Source organism: Mauremys reevesii, linkage group 10 (genome assembly GCF_016161935.1).
Source record: "Mauremys reevesii isolate NIE-2019 linkage group 10, ASM1616193v1, whole genome shotgun sequence".
Taxonomy (NCBI): Eukaryota; Metazoa; Chordata; order Testudines; family Geoemydidae; genus Mauremys; species Mauremys reevesii.
In genome coordinates this window covers 26,438,833-26,463,239 of record NC_052632.1, presented here as the reverse complement: position 1 = coordinate 26,463,239, position 24,407 = coordinate 26,438,833, and the positions used below count along the sequence as shown (strand labels likewise).

General features: G+C 41.8%; 1 protein-coding gene across 8 annotated transcripts in view; it reads right to left on the bottom strand.

Moving 5' to 3' along the window:
- Nucleotides 1–24,407, bottom strand: part of MINDY2 (MINDY lysine 48 deubiquitinase 2) — a 102,796-nt gene that overhangs the window by 51,779 nt on the left and 26,610 nt on the right. For all 8 annotated transcript variants that reach the window (XR_005585757.1, XR_005585756.1, XR_005585758.1 and 5 more), the window contains 3 exons: nt 16,938–17,002; nt 4,005–4,163; nt 1,481–1,583 (listed from right to left, as the gene is read on the bottom strand). Coding sequence is in view for 5 of the 8 variants with exons in the window: in XM_039492816.1 (XP_039348750.1) it covers nt 1,481–1,583; nt 4,005–4,163; nt 16,938–17,002 (327 nt within the window). In the remaining 3 variants the exon portion in view is untranslated. The remainder of the gene's footprint in view (nt 1–1,480; nt 1,584–4,004; nt 4,164–16,937; nt 17,003–24,407) is intronic.

The following is a 24,407-nucleotide window of genomic DNA, read 5'->3' as shown; positions in this document are numbered from 1 at the left end:
TCCAACAGGATATTAAATGTTCAACAGAACAAGACTTGTTAAATGATACCTCACAAGGCATACTTTGTACAAAACCCATCATAATCATATGATAGTGATGAATATTGGGGGTCCCTGGGTGCTACTTTAAGGTACAGAGTGTCATACCTGTCCTCTGTAACACACTGCCTCAAGTATAAAACCTTATGGAATTGAAGAGGCTGGAGTGTTTGCAAAAGTCACAAAGCCTTGTGGAACTAAACACTGGTCAGGCTTGTGCTACACCCCTTCTGATATTGACAAACATTTTCATAATGGCTTCAGTGGCATATTTAGAAATAGTATTGTAAAGACTACTAAATTAAAAATGAGTCTACCCATGACATTTTGATTGAAGTTTAAATAGAAGTGGATCCAAAGTATTAAAGTAAGGCTATCTGTAGGGGAAGAAGAATAACGTTTGGCACCAGTCCTGAAGTTTCAAGAATAATCTTTAGCTCTTCAAACTCCTTACATATACTTGCAGTTGAATAGAAAACTGAGTATGTGATGATAAATACTTATTTTCAGAGCACTTTGCTGTAACTGAAAAGTTGAAAGCAAAATTCTAAGCTCCTGTGTTTTCTGTAGAACTATCACGGATGACCCCCAGTACCGATTAGGCTCTCTGCCTCTCACAGTGCAACTAACATAATGAGCCACTAATCAGGCTTCCAAAACTTCATCCCTGCCTGATTCAACTATAGTCTATGGATCAAACTTTAGAACAAAAATAGATTTGAATATATTTTATTTTTTTGTGAAATACATGTTCACTCACATGTGCAGTTCACACATGTGCATTTTTACTGGCACTATTTTTCATATCCCTTCACCAGTAAAGGAAGGCTCCCTTATTACAGAGTCCAAAGGCACAAACCACAGAAAGAACAGCTGATACATGGCAAATCTCAACAATAATGTATAATAATAGCTTTTCTTTATGTTTCCAATCTGAAATCTTGATACCTACCATGTGTAGAAGTACTATATCTTTCTAATAGTGATTTCCCCCTTTCCAAATGATAAAGTTCCTATGTCTAGACATGATATGTTGAGACATAGCAGATCTGAAATCTGTCACTGACCCATGACTGAATGTTGCCCATAAGACCTCAAACTAATGAAATTCTGTGAGAGAGATTTCTCCAGCTTTTTAAAATTTAAAAATAGCAGCGCTCAGAGGTTTGCAAAGCTTTGTAAATTCCACCCACAGAGGACAATCCCAGTGCAGATGGTTTAATGGGCAAAGATACTGTTGAGAAGATTTAATGTGCATGATTAATGCAGTTTATCACATGGATGTCACCACTACGTGACAGACTACATATACAGTAGGCCAATATGCAAAATGTATAATTAAAAAAGTTAAATAATTTTTAAAAATGTATAAACTGATACTGCGCTTCATTAGTTCCAGTAATGAAAGAAGAAAAATATTACAATGGCAGTGTTCACCCACCTTCACTAACCAGCTCACTGTTGTTCGACTGTTTACAACAGATTATCTTCTCCACCAATTGATTGTAACTACAATTACCAACTGCCTTCACAATGTCAGCAATCTGGAAAAACAAATAATTCATTTATCTTTATGAAAAACAGGAAATCCATTGTTTGTTCCTGTGTGCCTACTGAAATTGTTCATAAGAAAAAATACATGAAAAATAAATTGTCCACAAGAGATTTTAGTCTTTTGGCTATACCACACTAAGGTCAATACATAGCCCTAGTTCAAGATGCCTTAACCCAAGGATGTTGCATGTTTTGCAGAGAGTGCAGAATTCCATTTTAATTATGGAGCTAGGGTTTAAGTTTCATACTCACACTGCCCTCAATACACAGTAGAATATTCAATTATATCAGTGGGAGATCTGCATAAAGATCAGGGGTAGAATCAGCCTTTGAAGCAATACCTGAACTTTCAGTTATTATTTTTTTCAACTAAGTGTTATTGGCACATTCAGCTTCACTTAGTGCAAAATATGTTGCTTTTTATTTAAAAAAAACCAAAATAAAGAAATCACCCCCTCCCTTCCTTCCTTATTCCCTTTTTTCTGTATCATGCCTTCATACTTTCCAGAGCCATTGTTGCAGGCACTCTACAGACTCAGGCAGATGAAACTGCATTAGTTGTACTTGGTACACATCTGGAAGATGCTCTGCAACTATGAGGGTTACAAACTTTATCTTTTAAATGTGAAAACTTTGATTCTGCGGAATCTGTGTCATGTGCATCACATAAAAATCGATCAATACATGCCTACTTAAGCCACATTTCTTTGTGCTTTTTAGAATACATTATAATGTGCTGCAAATCACTTACATGTATGTTCCAGAGGATCCCAAAGAAAAGTTAAAATTAGATGGCTTCATTTAGTATTGTTCCCCCTTTTTTAATACTCAAACATTTAGCATACAAAAAATAATGCATTCCTATTTTTAGAAAGGCTATTACAAAGTTTTCACAATTTAAAAAAAAACAAAAAAACCACACCATGTCTGCCACAGTTGTCTCTGGGAGCTCATATAAATCTTGATCTATACAAAATCAGTTAACTAACGCCAACTAAACTGAAAATGTAGATGTTAACTGTTACATAAATAATTTTCCATCCTCATTCCCTTAGAGAAATACCTGAGGGAACAGTTAGCTTTTTACATTAAAGAAATAATGTAAAAAGCTAAGGAAATTCTGGCTCTGTTAGATCAGCACGGAAAATGTTTCCAGAATTAAGGTTCCTCCATTAAGACATCCTCCCCACCAAATCTCAAAATACTCAGCTCTATAAACTATAACATGAGCATATCAGCTGATTTAAACCATATTGGAAGATCACAGAGTCAGATGCCCAAGTAGTTGGGAAAAAAAAAACTTGGTAAATACCAACTTAAAATCTAAGTTCTTCAGACCATGGATTACTTCTTCATGTGTTTCTAAGTCAGTGGTGCTTCAGTCATAGCTGGTGCCACAAGGGACTAACCTAATAATAAATTACTATTGATATCAGTATGAAAGGCTTGATTTGCACCTGGAAGCAAACAGGAAACCAGAAAAGTTTTGGAACGCCAATGTGCGCGTCTCCCTTGGCCAAAACTACAACAACTATTGTTTCTCCTGTTCTCCAATGTTATCACCCATTGAGTTCCCAAAGGTCTGGACTACAGATGTAGGGTGCGTGTCAGAGAGAGATGGGTTGCTGTCTATAGTGCTAAAATGAGATGAAAACATTTTCTGGCCATGAAAATTGCCAGGTGAAATAAAAAACACACCTAGAAAAAAGCCTAGATGATTACAAGACAGAGTCACAAATCACTAGGGACACAACAATCAAATAGACAGGCTACTCTAGCCATATAACTCCCCAGCCAAACAGTATCACCTTCCTTTCTTAATTGCATGGCACCTCAGCCAGCCCACCTTAAACAAAATTATATCACTTATTCTTACTTGGTTTTAATACTCTGGGTTCTTGAAACAGAAGCTGCTAAAAACAGGTAGGAATTTCAGGAAGGAGGGAAGTCACATGTTCACTAACTTCTTAGTGTTCAAATTCTTATACGAGCAATCAAGGTAAGAAATGAATACCACTCCTGGAAAGGGCAAAATAAAACTCAATACCCTAGACCAGCAGTGCTATTTTGCACTATTTTGGATGTAAAATAGACTTGTCTAAAGTCTGGAACTTTCTAACATTCAATCATTGTGAAGTTATAGTGCCTTAAAATGACCAGTATGATTCACATAACTCTTCAAGGTGAAATTTTAATCTTTCTGGGTGCAGACTCAAAAAAAACCATGATCAGCTCACTGTGACTCCTGTCTACACAACAAAAGAGACTATAAGCCTTAGGTTAAAATTAAACAAGAATCTGAAAATTCTCATGTGCCATACACAAATTTGAAGCTCTTCAAACATTCCCCCAATAAAACGTAAAATAGTTCAGACAGGAAATAGATAAATCATCTAAGCTATTTTGCTTACCTGAGGATCCACTAACCATCCATGGTACAAAGGGATATCAAGAAGGTCAAACACTATGCATTCAGGTGTGTATTCAAAAACTCGTACACCAGTGAACTTCACGTTCACATCCAGACCTGTCTGTAGCTTATGTAGGATAGCCATTGCATCACTCATATTCTGACAACAGAAAGAAAAATATAGATTAACCAAATGGACGGCACTAGAGAATTTTCTACACTTGGTAGCTACTCTTGTAAGTTAATCATTTCATCCAATTCAGTGTTTTATATAAAACTTGCAAAAGGGCACATTAGGTAAACAATGGATTCAATACATTTTCTCATTAGTTAAACAAGTATCACAACTTAAGATGTATCCTCAAATACAAGAAAATATAAATTCACTTACAATTTTGTGTAACAAATAATCTACATCTAAACAGCACAATTTAAGTTCATTAAACCTATTTATATATATTGAGGAGGTATGTCAGAGGTCCCAGTCCCATATGAAAGGCACTGTACAAGCAATATAACAAAGACAGCTACTAGCCTGAAGACTTAAAGTAAGCAGTTTATATATTTTTAAATAAGATCAGTTTTCCTACTTTCCATCCCTGACTTCAACTTATTGACTTGAAGGAAGGCAAAGTAGCAACGTACAGAAGAGTCTGGAATAGCATTTGAGGCATAAGTTTGTTATAATGCCCACATCAGCAATGGCTAAAGGCTCTGGTTCCATGTTACACAAACAAAGGACCTGTATTATGGAACTCGAATGGATCAGTGGCACATGCAGAGAGATGCTGCTGATGGGGTGATAAGTTATTAAACAGTGTTAGTAGCCGCAAATATGACAGTAACTTTCCCCATTCTTCCAGAGCAGCTCTGCAGACTGCCATTTGCAGTTCCCTCACTCAGTTCTGTCTGATTTCATGCTGTATGTCACTCCTGCCTCCAAAGTTTAAAAAAAAAAAAAAAAAAAGGGTACTTTGAGTATTTCCTCTTTTCTCTCTCCACGCCCCCAACAGCCTCAAGCCAGACACTTGGGAGAAAAGGTGGTTACAGGAATGTCATCTTTTCCCACAGACAAAGTCCCATACTTCTGGAGATGTTCTTCTGAGTCCTAACCCAGATGTGAGGGCAACACCACTGCTTTCAAACAACGAATGGAGACAAGGGCCAGAAAGACAAAATGAACCGGAACTATAAGGAATGACTTGGAATCATAGAATATCAGGGTTGGAAGGAACCTCAGGAGGTCATCTAGTCCAACCTTCTGCTCAAAGCAGGACCAATCCCCAACTAAATCATCCCACTCAGGGCTTTGTCAAGCCTGACCTTAAAACCTCTAAGAAAGGAGATTTCACCACCTTCCTAGGTAACCCATTCCAGTGCTTCACCACCCTCCTAGTGAAAAAGTTTTTCCTAATATCCAACTTAAACCTCCCCCACTGCAACTTGAGACCATTACTCCTTGTTCTGTCATCTGCTACTACTGAGAACAGCCTGGATCCATCCTCTTTGGAACCCCCTTTCAGGTAACTGAAAGCAGCTATCAAATCCCCCCTCATTCTTCTCTGCTGCAGACTAAACCAATCCCAGTTCCCTCTGCCTCTCCTCATAAATCATGTGCTCCAGCCCCCTAATCGTTTTCGTTGCACTATAGTACTTTTTTTTTAGTTGCCCTCTGCTGGACTTTTTCCCATTTTTCCACATCCTTCTTGTAGTGTGGGGCCCAAAACTGGACACAGTACTCCAAATGAGACCTCACCAATGCCGAATAGAGGGGAACGATCATGTCCCTCGATCTGCTAGCAATGCTCCTACTTATATACAGCCCAAAATTAGCCTTCTTGGCAACAAGGGCACACTGTTGATTCATATCCAGCTTCTCATCCACTGTAACCCCTAGGTCCTTTTCTGCAGAACTGCTGCCTAGCCACTCGGTCCCTAGTCTGTAGCAGTCCATGGGATTCTTCCGTCCTAAGTGCAGGACTCTGCATTTGTCCTTGTTGAACCTCATCAGATGTCTTTCGGCCCAATCCTCCAATTTTTGTCTAGGTCCCTCTGTAGCCTATCCCTATCCTCCAGTGTATCCAGTTTAGTGTCATCTGCAAACTTGCTGAGGGTGCAGATCATTAATGAAGATATTGAACAAAACTGGCCCCAGGACCGACCCTTGGGGCACTCCGCTTGATACCGGCTGCCAACTAGACATGGAGCCACTAGCCAGCTTTCTATCCACCTTATAGTCCATTCATCCAGCCCATACTTCTTTAACTTGCCGGCAAGAATACTGTGGGAGACCATATCAAAAGTTTTGCTAAAGTCAAGGAATAACACGTCCACTGCTTTCCCCTCATCCACAGAGCCAGTTATCTCATCATAGAAGGCAATTAGGTTAGTCAGGCATGACTTGCCCTTGGTGAACCCATGTTGACTGTTCCTGATCACTTTCCTCTCCTCGAAGTGCATCAGAATTGATTCCTTGAGAACCTGCTCCATGATTTTTCCAGGGACTGAGGTCTTTTAAAATCTCGAATAGTTTTGATAAACTGTTATTATTAAAAAATGTGATGAACAGCTGCGAGGATTTCCTGAACAGCTTCATGCGTTCCAGGTAAAAGGCCAGAGTCCATCTCACATCCAGCATGTGGAGGCGGCGTTCCCCACAGGATGCATGGGGTTTGGGACAGAGCACTGGCAGGAAGATGTCCTGACCCATGTGATAGGTGGAGACCACCTCGGGGAGGAACGAAGGAGAGTTGGAGCTAGACCTTATCCTTGTAGAACAGAGTGTACGGGGGTTCGGAGGTCAGGGCCCTGAGCTCTGAGACCTGTCTAGCTAACGTAATTGCCACCAGGAAGGCTACCTTCCACAAGAGGTGCGACCAGAAGCATGTAGCTAGCGGCTCAAACGGGGGACCTGTCAACCAGGCCAGCACCAAGTTCAGGTCCTACTGCTGGACTGGGGGCCTAACATACGGGAAAAGATGTTCCAATACCTTAAGGAATCGACCAGTCATAGGATGGGAGAATACCATGTGGCCCTGCACAAGTGGGTGGAAGGCCAATATGGCCACCAAGTGCACCTTGAGCACCATTATAAGGAGGCGATCACTGGTTCAGGCACAGTGAAGACTTTGTCCATCCTGTCTCTGGACTGGGAGAACACTGAGGCGAGCTGGAGGGGCCTCTTCCTGAGTCTGGCGTGGTGAACCACATATGTGCATGCTGACATGTGACCCAGGAGCTGGAGGAATGCTTTGGCTGTGGTCACGGGGAACCTTGTGACTCTGCCGATGAGCTCCCTTAGGGTGTCGAGCCTGTCCGGTGGATGGGAGGCCTTGGCCGATGTCGCGTCCAGGACTACCCCAATGAACTATGTGCTGCACCAGGACAAACGTGGACTTGGTGTTTTTTACCAACAGGCCCAGAGTGGCACATGTGGACAGGACGAGGGCCACGTGATCCTGCACCTGCAATCTGGAGCTGCCCTTGACCAGCCAGTCGTCGAAATAGAGAAAGATCTGAACCCCACGACGTCTAAGGTAGGCTGCTATCACAGACATGCACTTTGTGAATGCCCTGGGAGCAGTGGACAAGCCAAACAGGAGGACCATAAATTGGTAGTGTTCCTGCCCAACTGTGAAATGGAGGAAGCATCTGTGCCTCTCAAATATACGTAATGTGGAAGTATGTGTCCTGCAGATCGAGGGAGACATACCAGTCCCCGGGATCTAGAGAGGGGATGATGGAGGCCAGAGAGACCATGCGAAACTTGAGTTTTACCATGCACTGGTTCAGGCCTCACAGGTCCAGGATGCGCCTGAGCCCTCCTCTGGCCTTCGGGATAACCAAGTAGCAGGAGTAGAAACCCTTGTGTCTGAACTCTGCTGGTACCACTTCCACCATTCCTAGGCCAACGAGCCGCCACACCTCCTGCTTGAGCAGGGCCTCGTGAGAGGGGTTCCAGGAGGGATGGAGATGGAGGGTGGGCAGGCGAGGTAGAGGTAAACTGTACGGTGTAGCCCCCGGAGATGGTGTTGAGGACCCATCGGTCTGAGTTCAGCCACGACCACTCCGGGAGAAAGAGCAAACAGTTAGAGAAGGGAAGCTTTACTACGGGTGGATCCCTGGTATGAACTGGTAAGTTGCCCCCGGGCGTCCCGTCAAAACTGGCGCTTTCCCGCCTGTCTACCGTCGGAGGGCCGAGGTGGTGGGCAGACTGGGACTGCCTCTGCCGGTGTTTCTTATAGTCCCTTGACTTTTTTTTTTTTTTTTTAATATAAGGGGGCTCATATTTAGAGTGGGTGGCCTGGGTAGGAGCTGCTGCAGCTTAAACTTGGTCCTAGCCAGGGCCGGGACATAGAGGCCAAGGGTCTTTAATCTTGTTCAGGAATCCTTCAGGCCATGCAATTTCACGTCTGTCTGTTCCGCAAAACAGGGCCTTGCCATTGAATGGAAGGTCCTGTTAAGAGTTCTGCGCCTCGCTGTACAGCCCAGACAGCAGGAGCCACGATGCCCTCCTCGTGGACACTGTAGAGGCCTTAGACCTTGCAGCCCTATCCGCGGCATCCAACACTGCCTGACGGGTCGCCCTGGCAGCCGCTGTACCCTCCTCCACCAGAGCCTTGAACTCCTTGTCACGCTCTTGGAGGGAGTCCTCGAATTTGGGCAGAGCGCCCCACAAATTGAACTTGTACCTCCCCAGGAGGTCTTGGTGGTCCGCCACCCTTAACTGGAAACTTGAGGACGAATAAACCTCTTCCCTAAATAGGTCCTGTCTCCTTGAGTCTTTATTTTTCAGAGTAGGGGCTGGTTGGCCTTGCCTCTCCCTGTGGTTGACCGATTCAACCACTAGGGAGTTGGGGGCAGGGTGGGTGTACAGGTATTCATGCACCTTCGCAAACACGAAGTACTTCTGTTCCTCCCTCTTAGAGGCTGGGGGCAAGGAAGCCGGGGATTGCCACAAGGCATTCAAAATCTTTGCCACCCCTTCATGGAGTGGGAGGGCCACCCTGCCTGGTGCTGAGGCTGAGATGACGTTGAAGAGGGAGTCTGAAGATTCCTCCACCTTCTCGGCTTGAAGCGACCCTTTTCAACAGTTCCTGGTTGGCCTTGGAGTCCTCCTGTGGAACAGGTGGAGGAGGGGCCGTAATTGCCTCATCAGGGAGAATGAGGGTGCAGTACTCTGTGTACCCACTGGTGCTGGAAGTCCCACCACTTGGTTGCCCTCTGGGCGCAGAACCGGTGATGAACGCCCCACTGACTCCTTCCTAGGAGGCTGAGATAGGGAGGCCGACAGTCTCTCTGAGGCTCTGGCCACCAAACAAGTCACCACTAGGGGCTGCGCCGGAGGTCATGGGACCCATTGGTACCATGGTGCCAGCCAAGGAGCCTGGTGCCACTGCACCTGCTGTGGCACCAATGGAGCAGGCTGTTCAGCCTGACCCATTGATTGATGACTACGAAGGGAGGCCGGGCGTATGACCTGCTGCTGCACCCGGCATACGACCAGGAGGAGCAGCGGAGTCGGGAATGGTGCCAACCATGAGATGTGATCCCAGGGTGGAGGAGCAGAAGTACCACCAGTCCGACGGGCGGATCCGCGACAGTCCCAGGCATCAATCGCCGGCAACTCACTGAGGGAGCAGAGCTGTGGCAGGGTCCTGGAGCGAGACGAAGAACGGGAATGGTGTTGATGCCTGTACAACGATGGGCTATGGTAGCCTCTCAGAGACTAGGACCTCCAGTGCTGTCTGTCCCAGTCTTGACGGGGCACGCTTTCCTCATGAGGTTTATGGTCCCTCGAGGAGGAGCAGTGCCTGAAACCCCGGCCAGTCAGTACCCAGCCAGACAACCTGGTGGGGGTTGACGGGGACTGGCGTGGACTGCACACGAGACAGTCGCTGAGCAGTGAACGGCGTTGGGAACATTCCCTAGACTGTGAACGGTATCCACCAGGTGGCGACTGCGGAGATACAAGTGGTGGCTTGCCTCTGGACTGGATAACCAATGGTTGCAGGTCCCCTGGTACCGGCACAAACATAACATCCTGGGCCGCTTGCAGGGCCTCCGGCATGGACCCAGACTAGACTCAGACCCAGAACCCAGACCCAAACCCAGAACTGCACAACATGGGTCTAGTCTTTCCCCCGTCTTGCTCCGGTGTCTCAGCGGAGAAGACCTCTTCTTAGCTCTTTTGGAGTGTTGCATGGACGGGGAGCGGTGCTGGCTGGTGAAAGGCACTGAAGGGTCGCCATGCACCAACGCTGCGGTGCTCGGTGCTGATTCGGAGCGGCACACTGGAGTTGGGGTCAATGCCGACTCCATCACAATGGCTCGGAGCCAAATGTCCCTTTCCTTTTTGGTCCGAGGCTTGAAAGATCTGAAAATCTTGCAGCGATCGCTGAGGTGGGTTTCCCCAGACAGTGTAAACAGTCCACATGCGGATCACTCACTGGCACTGGCCACCTGCAAGTGCCACACAACTTAAAGCCCGGAGCATGTCCCGACCCGGGCGCACTAAACTAACACAAACTACAGGTGCTAACTATGAACGAACAAGAGTTCAAGAGGGAAGCTGCAGCCAAGCTGGAGCAGAGCAGTTCTGATGCACCTTCACTGGTGGCAAAAAGGAACTGAGGGTGGGGGGGAACGCGCCGCACCCCTTATACCACACTACAGAGGCGCCACTCCAGGGATCGCTAGGGGCACTCCCCAACAGGCACTGCTAGGGCACCAGTGCATATGGAGAGCACGCACACCTATTGTGGAACGCACATGAGCAATCACTCGAAAAACCACCGTTCTTTTTTTTAAGTATGTGTCAGTGTGGATCCCATAACAGATGACTGGCAAGCAGTACCCTCTTCAGGATGGTGGAAATGAGAAGCTTCAATTGCATCTGTTGAATAGTGACTGGAGTACCACTCTTGCAATTTTGGCCTCTTATTAGTCCAATGCATAATGTTGGACAAACATGGATGGCTGCTCCACTTAGCAGCCTTGCAGATTTCAGATATCAGCACATTTCAGAAACAGGACAAGGATGCCACTTGGGTTCTGACGGCACAACCCTTAACAGTCAAATGGAGAAGTACATCAGCCATTGGGTAGCACAGTGAGATACGAGTTACCCATTTGAAAGTCTGATGAAATGCCTTGACCATTGGAGCAGCCAACTATAGACATGGGGACAGTCTAAAAGATTTTGTCCTGTTGATGCAACATCGAAGAGCTCTGGATACATCTAGGATATGGATCGTCTTCTCCCCTTGTGTGGAATGTGGCTTTGGAAGACACAGGCAAATTGAAATCAGAAAATGCCTTGGGAATTAATTTTTTGCATGAGGTCTCAGTACGACTGGCTTTATGAAACAAGATGAAAGAAGTTTCCACTCTGAGTGCCTGAAACTTGCTCACTCTTCTGGCTAAGGTAATGATCACCAGAAAGACTGCTTCGAGTGGCAGATGGAGTCCTAAAGGTTTAAGAGGACAATGCTGGAGCAGGTTCTCTAATCAGTAGGTAAAGGCATCAGACAATGACAAGGACAGGTTTAACCCCAGTGAGATTCTAGTACACCATTACAAACAGTTGGTGTGAAGCATTTCACCCCACTGTACAAGGAGGTGTGCAGGAGAATCTTCCCCTTCTTGACCTTTTCCTTTTTGGGGGGAGGAGAATGCCCATTTAAACAAATTTTTAATAGAAGTATTGAAATAAAGAAAGCAAAGAGATTTCTTGACAAATTAAGAGTTCCAAAGCCTAGAAAAAAGAAACAGGTCAAATACAGTCCAAGCTCCACCTCACTGCCATGGGAGGTGAGAAGGAACTTGAGGGTTTCAGCCACTCCACACAAAAGCACAAGGAGGCAGAGGAAGCATGCACAGCCCTGAAGGACGCTACTATTCAAGCGATTATGAGCTCTCATGAGGCATATGTAAACCTACAGTGGAGTCCAGAGATGAGAGAGAAATACTTATAAAAACTACACATTCTTCAGTAAAATGTGGTGTCTCATCCTTTTTGATTTTTTTTTTTTTTTAAAGAACCACATACTGAGAACAAGAGAAATGCAAAATATAGTACTTGCTATCATTAGGTTGACAAGCAGCAGATAGTTTCAATTAGTTAATTAAATCCTCCCAATATAGTCCCAAAAACAACAACAAAATCTATGTAGTCTCAGTCTTAACTCTATTTTAACATATCAGTTATGTAAGAGTAAAAATACATTACAAAGATGCTGTAACCACCCCAAAAACAGATATTACACACCAAAAAATGCAGAGATAAGGTTACATTAAAAATCCAAATGAGTTAAGGTAAGGAAATGTACAGTAAAGACACTCAAACAATCTTTTCTCTACACTGTAGAGACACCATACAGTAACTACACAATTATGATTAGTGCATAATTGTGTTTCCAGTTTATATTAAACTGATTTTTAATAACAATACATATTTTCTCTCAAGGCATACTGCATTCTTAGAAATACACTACCTCAGCAGAGCACTATGAAACATTTGCTGAGAAAGTGGATGAAACAACTAGTTCGCCATAAGAATGGCTGCGTTTGCTACTCCACAAAGTGAGCACTAATAAGATTATTAGAAAATACTGGATAAATATGACTATTTATATATTTACAAAGCAATTTGGCGCGGAAGTTAAAATATACCTACACTAGCCTCTTTAACGATGTAAAGAAACATACCAAAAAAAATTGTATGACAATTACATGGTATCAAGTATCAGAGGGGTACCAGTTAGTCTGGATCTGTAAAAGCAGCAAAAGAGTCCTGTGGCACCTTAGAGACTAACAGACGTATAGGCGCATGAGCTTTCATGGGTGTATTCACCCACAAAAGCTCATGCTCCTATACGTCTGTTAGTCTCTAAGGTGCCACAGGACCTTTGCTGCTTTTACATGGTAAACTCATCCAGTTTGGTAAAGGGAGGCCAGAGAAGCTGCACTTTAAATGGGTAGCTAATTTTCTTCAACCTTATTCCAGTACACTGCGTCTACCTCTAGACAATATTTTTCCAATAACTTCGAAATCACAAGATTTAGATCTTGTAACCATTGATAACTTAGCACTCACTTGGACACATGAAGCATTATATGTCAGTTACTCCAATCAAAGTTTATAACTCAGAATTGTCCAAAATGATTTATTTTGTATAATTCTGAAAGACTATAGTCCAGGTCAATTTCAGTTTCCACAATACCACTCAACTTGCTGTTTCCAGCACAACAAATACAAGAAGTATGTGTAAATTTCCCAAACAAAATAAGGAGATCCAGTAATAAAAAGTAAATAGTTCCATTTCAAACTCTAATCATTTACTTCCAATGAAATCTCTCTCTCTCCTTTAAAAATGTTATGCACAGGGAATAAGCTATGAACACATGTAGATGGAGCTTAAAAAATTCACTCACTGGAGGCAAGTAGGAAGCGTTTCCTGCTACTTGGGGGCATATGTTAGCAGTTTCTACAAAAATTAAGCTTTTAATTTAAAAAACAAACAAACTATTTTTCTGTTCTTTATGGTTCTAGAGTAAATATTCCAAACTGCAAACCAACTTAGCATTGTCTTCCCTAATCTGCAGTCAGTCAGTCCCAGTGCCTTTGCACAGCATTACCAAGCACCAGCAGAGTATTTAGACTCTGGTCTGTTTCACTGTTTCTATTCTGGGAGTCAATGAAACTCCAGAATCCTATCAAATTTACAGGAACGTTATAGAGAAAGCAATAAAGCATAGAAACAGGCACTTCACAGAGGAGACAGACTCAAAAAGTGGTCTAGAGATAGATAAAGGAGGATGCTTCTTCACACCATCTTTCCCAGCAGCCAAGAGGCTCTAGGTGAGAAGAAGTCGAACAGTGGAGACCTGATCCATTCTATGCCCACTCTCAGGGGCGGCTCTAGAAATTAGGCTGCCCCAGGCAGCGCGGTGTGCTGCGCCGCCCTTCCTCAGTCCCGCGGCGGGTCCCCTCTTCCCGCGGCTCCGGTTGAGCTCCCGCGGCAGGTCCACCGGAGCCCCGGGACAGCGGACCTGCCGCGAGCATGACTGCGGGAGCTCCACGGGCAGCGGGAACAGCGAACCTCCCGCGGGCACGGCTGCGGACGGTTCGCGGGTCCGGCGGCTCCGTTCGAGCTGCCGCAGTCATGCCTGCGGCAGGTCCGGTCGTCCGCGGCTCCGGTGGACCTCCCGCAGGCATGACTGCGGCAGGTCCACCGGCCCAGCCTGCCGCCCCCTAGATTTGGCCGCCCTAGGCAACAGCTTGGTTTGCTGCTGCCTAGAGCCGCCCCTGCCCACTCTCCATAGGAGCCAGCAAGCTGAGGAGAGGCGTACGGTAACAAAAGCTTCTCTCCTTCACAGCAGCCAGGAGTCTCTGGGATGGGTAGGAAAGACTAAGCATTGCCTTACCAGATGATTGATCAATCTAATCTTGTATCCTATCTCCAACGGTAGCCAATACCTGCTGCTTTAGAGGAACATGCAAGAAATTCTGCAGTAAACAGTCATGGAATAGCCTACTCATAGGGAGCAGTTTCTTCAACTGTAATTCTAGATGTTTTCATCATCAATATATCATGAATGTCAACCTTTTTCTGAACTCTGCAAGGCTCTTGGTCTCATTGATATCTTGTGTGTTCAGTTCCACAGGCTAATTGTTTGTTTTATGAAAAATTGTTTCCTTATTAGTTTGAAATGTGTTGCTAATTGGTTCATTAAAGGTCCACTTTCCTTATATTAGGAGAAAAATGAAACAGAAGTACCCAACCTATCTTCTCTATATACTGTTCATTATTTTGTGTATTATGTTCTTTAACTGGAACATAACAGCACAGATCCCCTTCATTTTTTATACCTCACACTGACTAGTAGGTGCATCTTGTAAATTTATCAAGGTCTGTAATAGGAAATATTTCTGCATGATCTCAATGTTTTGTCCGGATCGCTTAAGGCAGGGATTCCGGTCCCCTCAGGGGGTCACGAGCTGTCAGCCTCCACCCCAAACCCCGCTTTGCCTCCAGCATTTATAATGGTGTTAAATATATAAACAAGTGTTTTTAATTTATAAGGGGGGGGCGGGTGTCACACTTATAAGGTTTGCTATGTGAAAGGAGTCACCAGTACAATACTCCACTACCCCGATATAACACGGCCGTGGAGAGCCAAAAATCCTTACCGCGTTATAAGTGAAATGCTGTTATATCAGGGTACCGTTGGCAGGGCTGCAGTGGTGATTTAAAGACCCCGGTGCTCTGGCTGTGGGGAGCCCCATGCCCTTTAAATCGCTGCCTGAGCCCCGCTGCCACAGCTCCGGGGTAGCAGCGGCAGAGCTCCAGCGGTGATTTAAAGAGCTCCGGGCTCCCCGAGGCAGCCAGAGCCCTGGACCCTATAAAGTAACTCAAGTCACCTTTTATAGAAAAACTGCTTACATCAGTCACTGTTGGCACTTACATAAGCTCGTATACAAGCTTTCATGATGTCACTTTGTCTTTTTAGTATTTAAAATGGCGCAAGAAAACACGTAGATACAAAATGTAGGTATACATTTATAAACAAATAACTTATAAGATTACAATAAACAAAACATTAAAGAAAAATATTTCTTTCAACTCCTCTCCCATTTCATTTACTTTGTGGTCAGATTCACTGTTTTATTGCTGGTACACATCTTTCTCCAGATCCTACAAGAGGAGGTTTACCAGAATCACAAGCATCAAATCTCAAAGCGAAAACAAAGATGTCAGACAGAAGTGTGCTCTGAAACAAAAGTGAGGAATGAGCTGAGCATCCTGGGTGGTGTTGCTATCAGTCACTTCTTAAACATCAACAGGAAGCAGAAAAAGTTGCACATTTTAAAAAGGACTTAAAAAAATTCAGAATACATTATTGGTGCTATATCAAAGAAAACATTTTAAAAACTTCATGCAGATCATGGCCTTTTAATTTGGGTATGTATAGTGATTTTTGGTTTTAGTAAGAAAATTACTATTTGCATGCACCCCAATTGCCTCTACAGGGCGGTTTTTTAAAAAAAGTTTGTTTATAGTGACTCATCCCAAAAGGCTCCCAAATCTCTTTTCAAACATATATGTAAGATCACCCATATCTGAGATTAAATGTGGCAGTCACTCTATACCAGCAGTACCTGCAACAGGTCTGTTATTAAAAATACATACATGGGAGAGACACCTTTACCTCAGTTGTATTTAAAAATGGAATAAGTATATTACTGTTATTAGATCAACTACTATATCCTCAATTCAAGTCAGAAGAAATAGCTATAAAACACTTCAGAGAATTCTTAAGACTTTCTGTACTACTTCTGTGATCTGGTTACAGCAGCATCTACAGATTAATAAAAAGAGATTACATTTTCTGTTCCTATCTGAATAGGGTAGGCTAATCTGAAAAGCATGGTTTTCAGTTATCACAGATTTCAGAATAAAGTACCTACTACCAGTACTCCAGGGACATCTGAACTGAAAATATGAACTACTTTAAAATAAGTACAATGGAGTCTGTCATTATTCTTGCTGCAGATAAAGGAACTCATTTTGCCATGGCTGATATAACAGCATGCAAAGACATTTTATTTTCTTTGCTAGCAGAGAGGGAAAGACTTAGAAGTCAGATTGAACACTAAGCCCAAGGCCAATCTGTTACTATAAACAAGAAAAAAACTGTTGTCTCGTCAAGGAAGTGATTCGTATAGCAATAACTACTCTTCTCTACTTTAGGAGAGATACTGTAAAACTAAATTCGATACTGAATAAATAAGAACAAAGGCTCTATTTTCCATACATTGGTGGATTTTACAAATTCTCAACAAAAGTAATTTAGTGAATTTTTTTTTTAAAAATGCTTTAGTTCATTACTGAAAAACAAACAATTGCTTTTTAGAAACTCTGTTTCTTACCTGCTCGTAATTTAGACGTTGAATTTCAGAAATCTCTTTTGGTTTTGCATCAAGAATATAGTCTCCTTAAAAAAAAAATTCAAGTTATAATTTATTCCACAACTCAAAGCTTTAAATGTACTCTTTAAAAGTTGTCTATCTGCCTGAAGCTCTTTGACAAAATGATGGCATCTTTAAGTAACCGTCTTTAAAAAACTTACCACTGGAACAACTTCCCAAGGGTCATAGTGGATTCTCCACCATTTACATTTTTAAATCAAGATTGGGAGTTTTTGTAAAAGATATGATCTAGGAATTATTTGGGGGAAGTTCTATGACTCATGTTATATAGGACGTCAGTGATCCCTTCTGAACATCTATGAATTTAAGTTTACTAATAAACTGATGAGACCCCACTTCCTCAGAACTTTAATCATAATTGTTAGAGAAAAAGTTAATACACAATCTTATCAGAAGGCAAGTGAAACCCAAATGATAGTTAAACATTTCAGTTGGGCATGTAGCTACTCTATTTGCTGACTTTTTTTTTTTTTGGGGGCAAATAGTCATTTATTCCTAGAGTTTCTGACAAAATATTGTTTGCAATGTTCTTTCAGTGTTTTATGAATTAATTTTTATTGGGTCCAAGATTTGGTGTTTTCTGTACCGTTTTCAATGTGTCATGATGAGAGTTAAATATTAATTAATTTAGCTTATGCCTTTATCAAGGGCAACAGGATTATTAAAATACAGCAGTGGCTCTCAAACTTTATTACTAGTGACCCCTTTAACATAGCAAGTCTCTGGGTGCAACCCCACTTATAAATTAAAAACACTTTTTAAATATATTTAACACCATTATAAATGCTGGAGGCAAAGTGAGGTTTGAGGTAGAGGTTGACAGCTCACGACCCCCCCATGTAATAACTTTGTGACCCCCTGAGGGGTCCCGACCTCCAGTTTGAGAACCCCTGAAATACACCATGTTATATATACCAAGTTATACAGACAAACTTTCAATTCTTATATCACAAAAATATCCACTCCTTATTTGTATCATTTACATACATGCTTGTGAAAGTCTGGTTATACTGTTTGAATGTCTTAATTTGTGTTTTAATTGTCTATTAATTTCCCATTTTTATATTTAACTTGTATAAAAACAAAGAGCTGAATATTTTATACATTACAACTTTGTTTCTGTTTAAAATGTGTTTTTCCCCTGGAGACACATGGAAAAGTGAAAGTTACAATTCTGCTTGCACAGCAAAATATTCCTCTTGCAAGCGCAGACCACCTGAGCCCCCTATTTAAAAGAGATCTTTCCTGACAGCCAGATTGCTCATTCAGACCAAAACCTTGGACTAGATGGGACACCGCCCTCTATTATCCAGGCAAATCCCAAGTCATATTTCAAGTTTAAGCAACCAAAAGAAATATTAACAGTAGCAAAGGGGCCACATGGTAATATAACAAAGTACATGAATAAAATCAGACACCAAATTAGAAACTAATATAGATATTAAAAGAAATGTGAAATCTGAATCCTTTATGTTTTGTTAGCTTCAGATTGGGTTGTGTTTTATTTTAATTTCATTTTAATTTATTTTGTATTTATTTTGGAATCTGATTATTTAGGTTTGCTGTAAATGTAATATGATCAATTATATCAAAATCAAACACTGAAAAGTAGGGATGTCAATCACAGTTAATTCACGTAATTAACTAAAAAAATTAATCGCTATTAAAAATTAATCACAATTAATCGCACTTAACACTAGAATACCAATTTACATTTATTACATATTTTTGGATGTTTTTCTACATTTTCAATATTGATTTCAATTATAAAACAGAATACAAAATGCACAATGATCACTTTATATTTTTTATTACAAATACATGCACTGTAAAAATGATAAAAATAGTATTTTTCATTTCACCTCATGCAAGTACTGAAGTGCCATCTCTATCGTGAAAGTGTAATTTACAAATGCAGATATATTTGGTTACATAACTGGACTCTAAAACAACACAGTTTAAAACATTAGAGCCTACAAGTCCACCTCAGTCCTATTTATCCTGTCAATCGCTAAGACAAACAAGTTTGTTTACACTGACGGGAGACACCGCTGCCAACTTCTTATTTACATCACCTGAAAGTGAGAACAGGGGTTTGCGTGGCACTGTTGTAGCCAGCATTGCAAGGTATTTACGTGCCAGATGCGCTAAAGGTTCCTATGTCCCTTCCATGCTTCAGCCACCATTCCAGAGGACATGCTTCCATGCTGATGATGCTAGTTAAAAAAAAATTATGCATCCATTAAATTTGTGACTGTACTCCTTGGGGGGATAACTGTATGTCTCCCGCTCTGTTTTACCTTCATTCTGCATATATTTCATGTTATAGCAGTCTCGGATGATGACCCAGCACATGTTCGTTTTAAAAACACTTTTACAGCAGATTTGACAAAACGCAAAGAAGGTACCAATGTGAGATTTCTAAAAAATAGCTACAGCATTCAACCCCAGGTTTCAGAATCTGAAGTGCTGTCCAAAATCTGAGAAGGACGAGGCGTGGAGCATGCTTTTAGAAGTCTTAAAAGAGCAACACTGTGATGGGGAAACTACAGAACTCAAACCACCAAAAAAGAAAGAAAACAAACAAAAAAAAAAAATCAATCTTCTGCTGGTGATTCAGATGACGAAAATGAACACACGTCAGACTGCACTACTTTGGATTGTCATCAAAGAGAACCCATCATCAGCATGGAAGCATGTCCTCTGGAATGGTGGTTGAAGCATGAAGGGACATATGAACCTTTAGCACATCTGGCACATAAATAGCTTGCAACGCCGGCTACAACAGTGCAATGCAAACACCTGTTCTCACTTTCAGGTGACATTGTGAACAAGAAACAGGCAGCAGTATCTCCTGTCAATGTAAACAAACTTGTTTGTCTTAGCGATTGACAGAATAAGAAGTAGGACTGAGTGGACTTGTAGGCTCTAAAGTTTTACACGGTTTTGTTGTAGAGTGCAGTTATGTAACAAATTTAAAAAAAAATCACATTTGAAAATTACACTTTCACGATAAAGAGATGCCAATTCAGTACTTGTATGAGGTAAAATTAAAAATACTATTTTTTATCATTTTTACAGTGCATATATTTGTAATAAAAATAATACAGTGCACAGAGGTCACTTTACAAGGTGCCACAGGACTCTGTCGCTTTTTTACAGATCCAGACTAACACAGCTACTCCTCTGATACTTTATTGAAAAGTGTTTTTCAAATGGATGATCACTGTGAGAAGGTGATATGGAAAATAAACATATTGTTGTATTGATAAAACAGTTCTCTTTGTTAGGTTTTTATATAAACAGTTTATTTTTGAATATTTCTCCTATACTGTCCATTGACTGTGTGCCTAAACCAAGGGTTGTTAACTCAGGTCCTCAGGGATCTCCAACCATCCAGGTTTTTGTTTCAGACAGCAAATAATTGTTTTTATTAAAATCCATTAGTTTGTGTTGCATATAGAATGCTCATGTGCCCTGGATGTTTTTATGAATTAGGACATTTAAGTGTTTTATATGCAATATTAAGCAGTGTATATTTAAAACAAACGATTAAGTGCCAGTTGGATTAAAACCCTGGACTATTGGCTGTCACCAAAGACCAAAGATGACCTAAAATGCCAGCTGGAAAATCTCACTCTTTGGCCTTGAATCTCACTCTTTGGAGCTGTAAACCTCACTCTTAAGGGCAGCCAACCCTCAGCATCTCTGTTAGCTATTAGTTTATCAAAGAGAACAGAAACTCCTAAAACATTTGCTTAGACTTTGATTTTTAAGATGTGATGAAATAATATACAGTATTGCCCTCACAGCACAGATGATCATAACCTCAGACAAATACATTCTTAAACAAAATTAATGAGAGATCTTGAATCAATACCCAAATTGTTGTTTGGCATGAGTCACAGACCCTTTGAACCAATAAATCTGCAGACGCTTTGACAGAACATAGCAGTATCTGCTTTATAGGTTAGATTAAAACATGGTCAGACAACATATGGATTGCTTTGAAAATTAGTATTGATTTGGTTTCAAATAGTTGTAGAATTTGACTAATGCATTCAGATCTAATAAGCTATTTAATTTGTATATAATACACTAATCAAAATATATAAAAATTGAGGATATTGGCAGCAGCCAACTGGCTAGGAGTACTGCAAAGAGCCAACTCCTTTCCCCATGAGCAGCATAATCTTCTGTCTCTTGGGAGTAGGAGATGTGTGGGGACCAACCAGACCAAAGGATCTTGTCCCATCCCATTACTCTTTTTTATAAGAAGTTGTGTGTGTGTGTGTGTGTGTGTGTGTGTGTGTGTGTGTGTACACACACACACACAGGTTAGCTACCAGCCTTTCAGAATCCTCGCAAAGGCGCTTCATTTTGCCTAGCAGCATCTTTCTCCCCCAATCTCTATGAGTTAATTCTTCCCTTATCAGATATTAACTCACCATCTCCTAACAGGCCCTTTAAGAATAATGAAACAGTGGGAATTTCCTCACAACAGGCACCTTCTTACCATAACCTGAGAAAACCTGGCAGATATTTAGCAAGAGATCCAAAAATTACTGTGTCCTCATGAAACACTTAAGGGGGACCATCTGTCATGAGAGCCTGAATCACTATACTTTGAGCTGAAGTAAGGCTACTAAGAAAAGCTGTCTTTTCAGGTGGGTGGTAAAAGGAACAGCTTGCTCCACACTCAGAGGGGAGGAATCCATCAGCTCTGCTAATACTTAGGCTTGGCAGAACTGAATTTCTTTTATTGTTTTGACAGATAATATTGGTGTTTTATTTTTAAGCACTGTTTCCAATTTTTATTATTTACATTTTCACAGTTGAGTGAAATTATGGAGGGAGGGGTCAGAATTACAGAAAATGATAAGATTCAAAAAGTTCAAGCTTTATAACAGTTACCACCACCAATTGTCAGCATTAAATGTCAAAGTATACAAAGTAAATATCGTTAAATCAAACTAAGTTCTCAGGCAGCATTTCTCTTAGTTTGCCTATTTGCAAATTTTGATTAAAGAATACTTTCTGGTTTGTGTGTGTACAGTGAAATTGACGTTTATGACAATTATCGAGGAAAATTTCATCCTTCCAAGTCTACCAATACTATATTGAGGTCCCAAGGATGAGGGGGCTGCCAAATCAGTGGAAAAACGTGAATGAGGCCTTTAAGGAATCTTCCTGCTGTGGGATGGGGGAAAAACAAAAAATAAGTATGGCCCCCTGGATAGGAGTGTGTTATGCAGATATTGCTGCTAGAAGGAACCTTATGGAGCTGATTGAAAAATTGAGATTTCAGAGTTAGTAAGTAGTCCAGTATTGCTGAAATTGGTAACATCAGAGAGAAAGCTGGTGCTGAGATCCCCAAAATAAAAAAAATCTCTTCCGTTCAGCTTTATAATTAAATCTGGTGAAGGCTTCCTGCTTTAGAGCAGAATGTTCTGAACCTTAGAAGAAAGCTTCTTTCTGTGGACATCATCCAGCCAACATCCTGGCTGTCAGATGTAACAGAGTTGGGTCCAGGTGTATAATCTAACTGTTGTTCTCCAAGACTATGCAGCCAGGGACGGTAAGGTGATGGTGGCTGTGCTGAAAGGTTCATCAGTTCTAAATGCCACAACTGCTCGGCCCATACTGGAGTTTCCCCAGTACCCTCAACATCATGGACATTGGTGGAAAGGTATGTATTAGTCTTAGTAGCCAGGCAATTAAACAAAAAAAAACAAAAACAGAAACACAACATCTGTCAGGGAGGATGGACTCCAACACCCTCTTAAACAGCTTGTCAGGCTTCTGTTGTTCTGGTCTGTGGCAAACAGGTCTATTTCTGGAAATCTCCACTTGTGAAAGATGTTATGTAGGACTGAGTCTCTGACAGATCACACATGGTAATCTGAGAACAGATTATCAGCTGTTCTATGAAAATAATGAAACCAAGACGGTGCAAGGCAACCAGTGTGGTTTAGTTCAGAAAGCACCAATTCCATGGCCACATGGCTACCTGATAGAGCAGGGAATGATCTTGCTCCCCCACGGCCTGTTGACATAATGTCTAGTTGTTGTGTAGTCTGTCAGAACATGTACTGTGGATCCAGCAATGCTTTTTCATGCCAGTTGGACGGTTCTGAGCTCTAGATATTTATGTAGAGAAAAGCTTTTTGAGATATCTGTCAGAGTGTCTTGGGAGGCAGCAGGTACTGTGTTGTACACCTGATGAGGAGAGGGCTTCTTGAGGGACTGTGGCCATCATGTCCATGCAGTGACTTCTGGATAGATACACTGATTTCAACTTCAACCACCCTTCAATGGAATGTAGGTCAAGTCTGACAATCTCGGACATAAGCATGTCTCAGGCTACTAGAGCCCATGGCCTCATGCATTCTTACTGATGTTCTTAATTGATCTTGAAGTGGGTTGATAAAACCTATCACTGTTTGGCATCTCTTGTGTAAGGTAAGATGACATGGACCTGGACTCTATAGTGTTCCTAAGAAATCTATGCTGAGTCAGTACAGTTTGTCTTTTGATGTGGGTCTAGTGAGGCAAACCACATTAGAATTATTTGTACTAAGTTAATCACCTGTTGTGGTGATCTTCCTCGAATCCTCTAGTTGTCAAGTTATGGATGAACCTAGATTCTTTATCTCCTTAGATAATCTGCCATGACTAGTGAATACATTCAGTGATGTGGAAAGACCAACGGTAGGACTGGTAGCAAGATGTTCCCACCAGGAATCTGAGGTATTTCCTGTAGGCTGGCTAGATTGATATATAGAATAGTAGGTATCTTGCAAGTCAAGAGCTGCAAATCAGTCCTGAAGATCTAATGAGGGAATTACAGAGGTCATAATCACCATCCTGAACTTGAAATAGCAGATTTAAATCCTGTCAGTGCTAATACCCTCGGGAGGGGAAAGGAGAGTGTCTAACCTAACTAGTTTATCTAAGGGGAAAAGATGTGTGTTTTTGTAAACAGATGATTAACTGTGATTCTGACTAACACCCACTAGCACAGTGTCCAGAGCAAGGAAGACAACTGCTATGACTGCAAAACAGAACCTTTGGCCATAAGAAAGAACTCAGGGAAAGCTGGACCTGTTCCAACCTTTACACCATCAGGCGAGGGGGTAAAAGGACACCTAGGATGCAGGCATAGCTCCACACTCTACTGCCCAAAAGAAACCATCTCACATGCACGAAGCACATGCACACCAAGAGTAAAATCCATTTAGACCATCACTCACAGAAGAATCAATCAGTCCAGGATTGTAATTCATCCTTATGAAAATGTTATAGAATATTCTCCATAGGCAGTTTACTAGTAGGGCTGCTTAAGAGTTTCTTTGTAACATTAGCTATGGTAGAAGTGTTTTAAAATCTCCATTATTATTCACTGTTTGC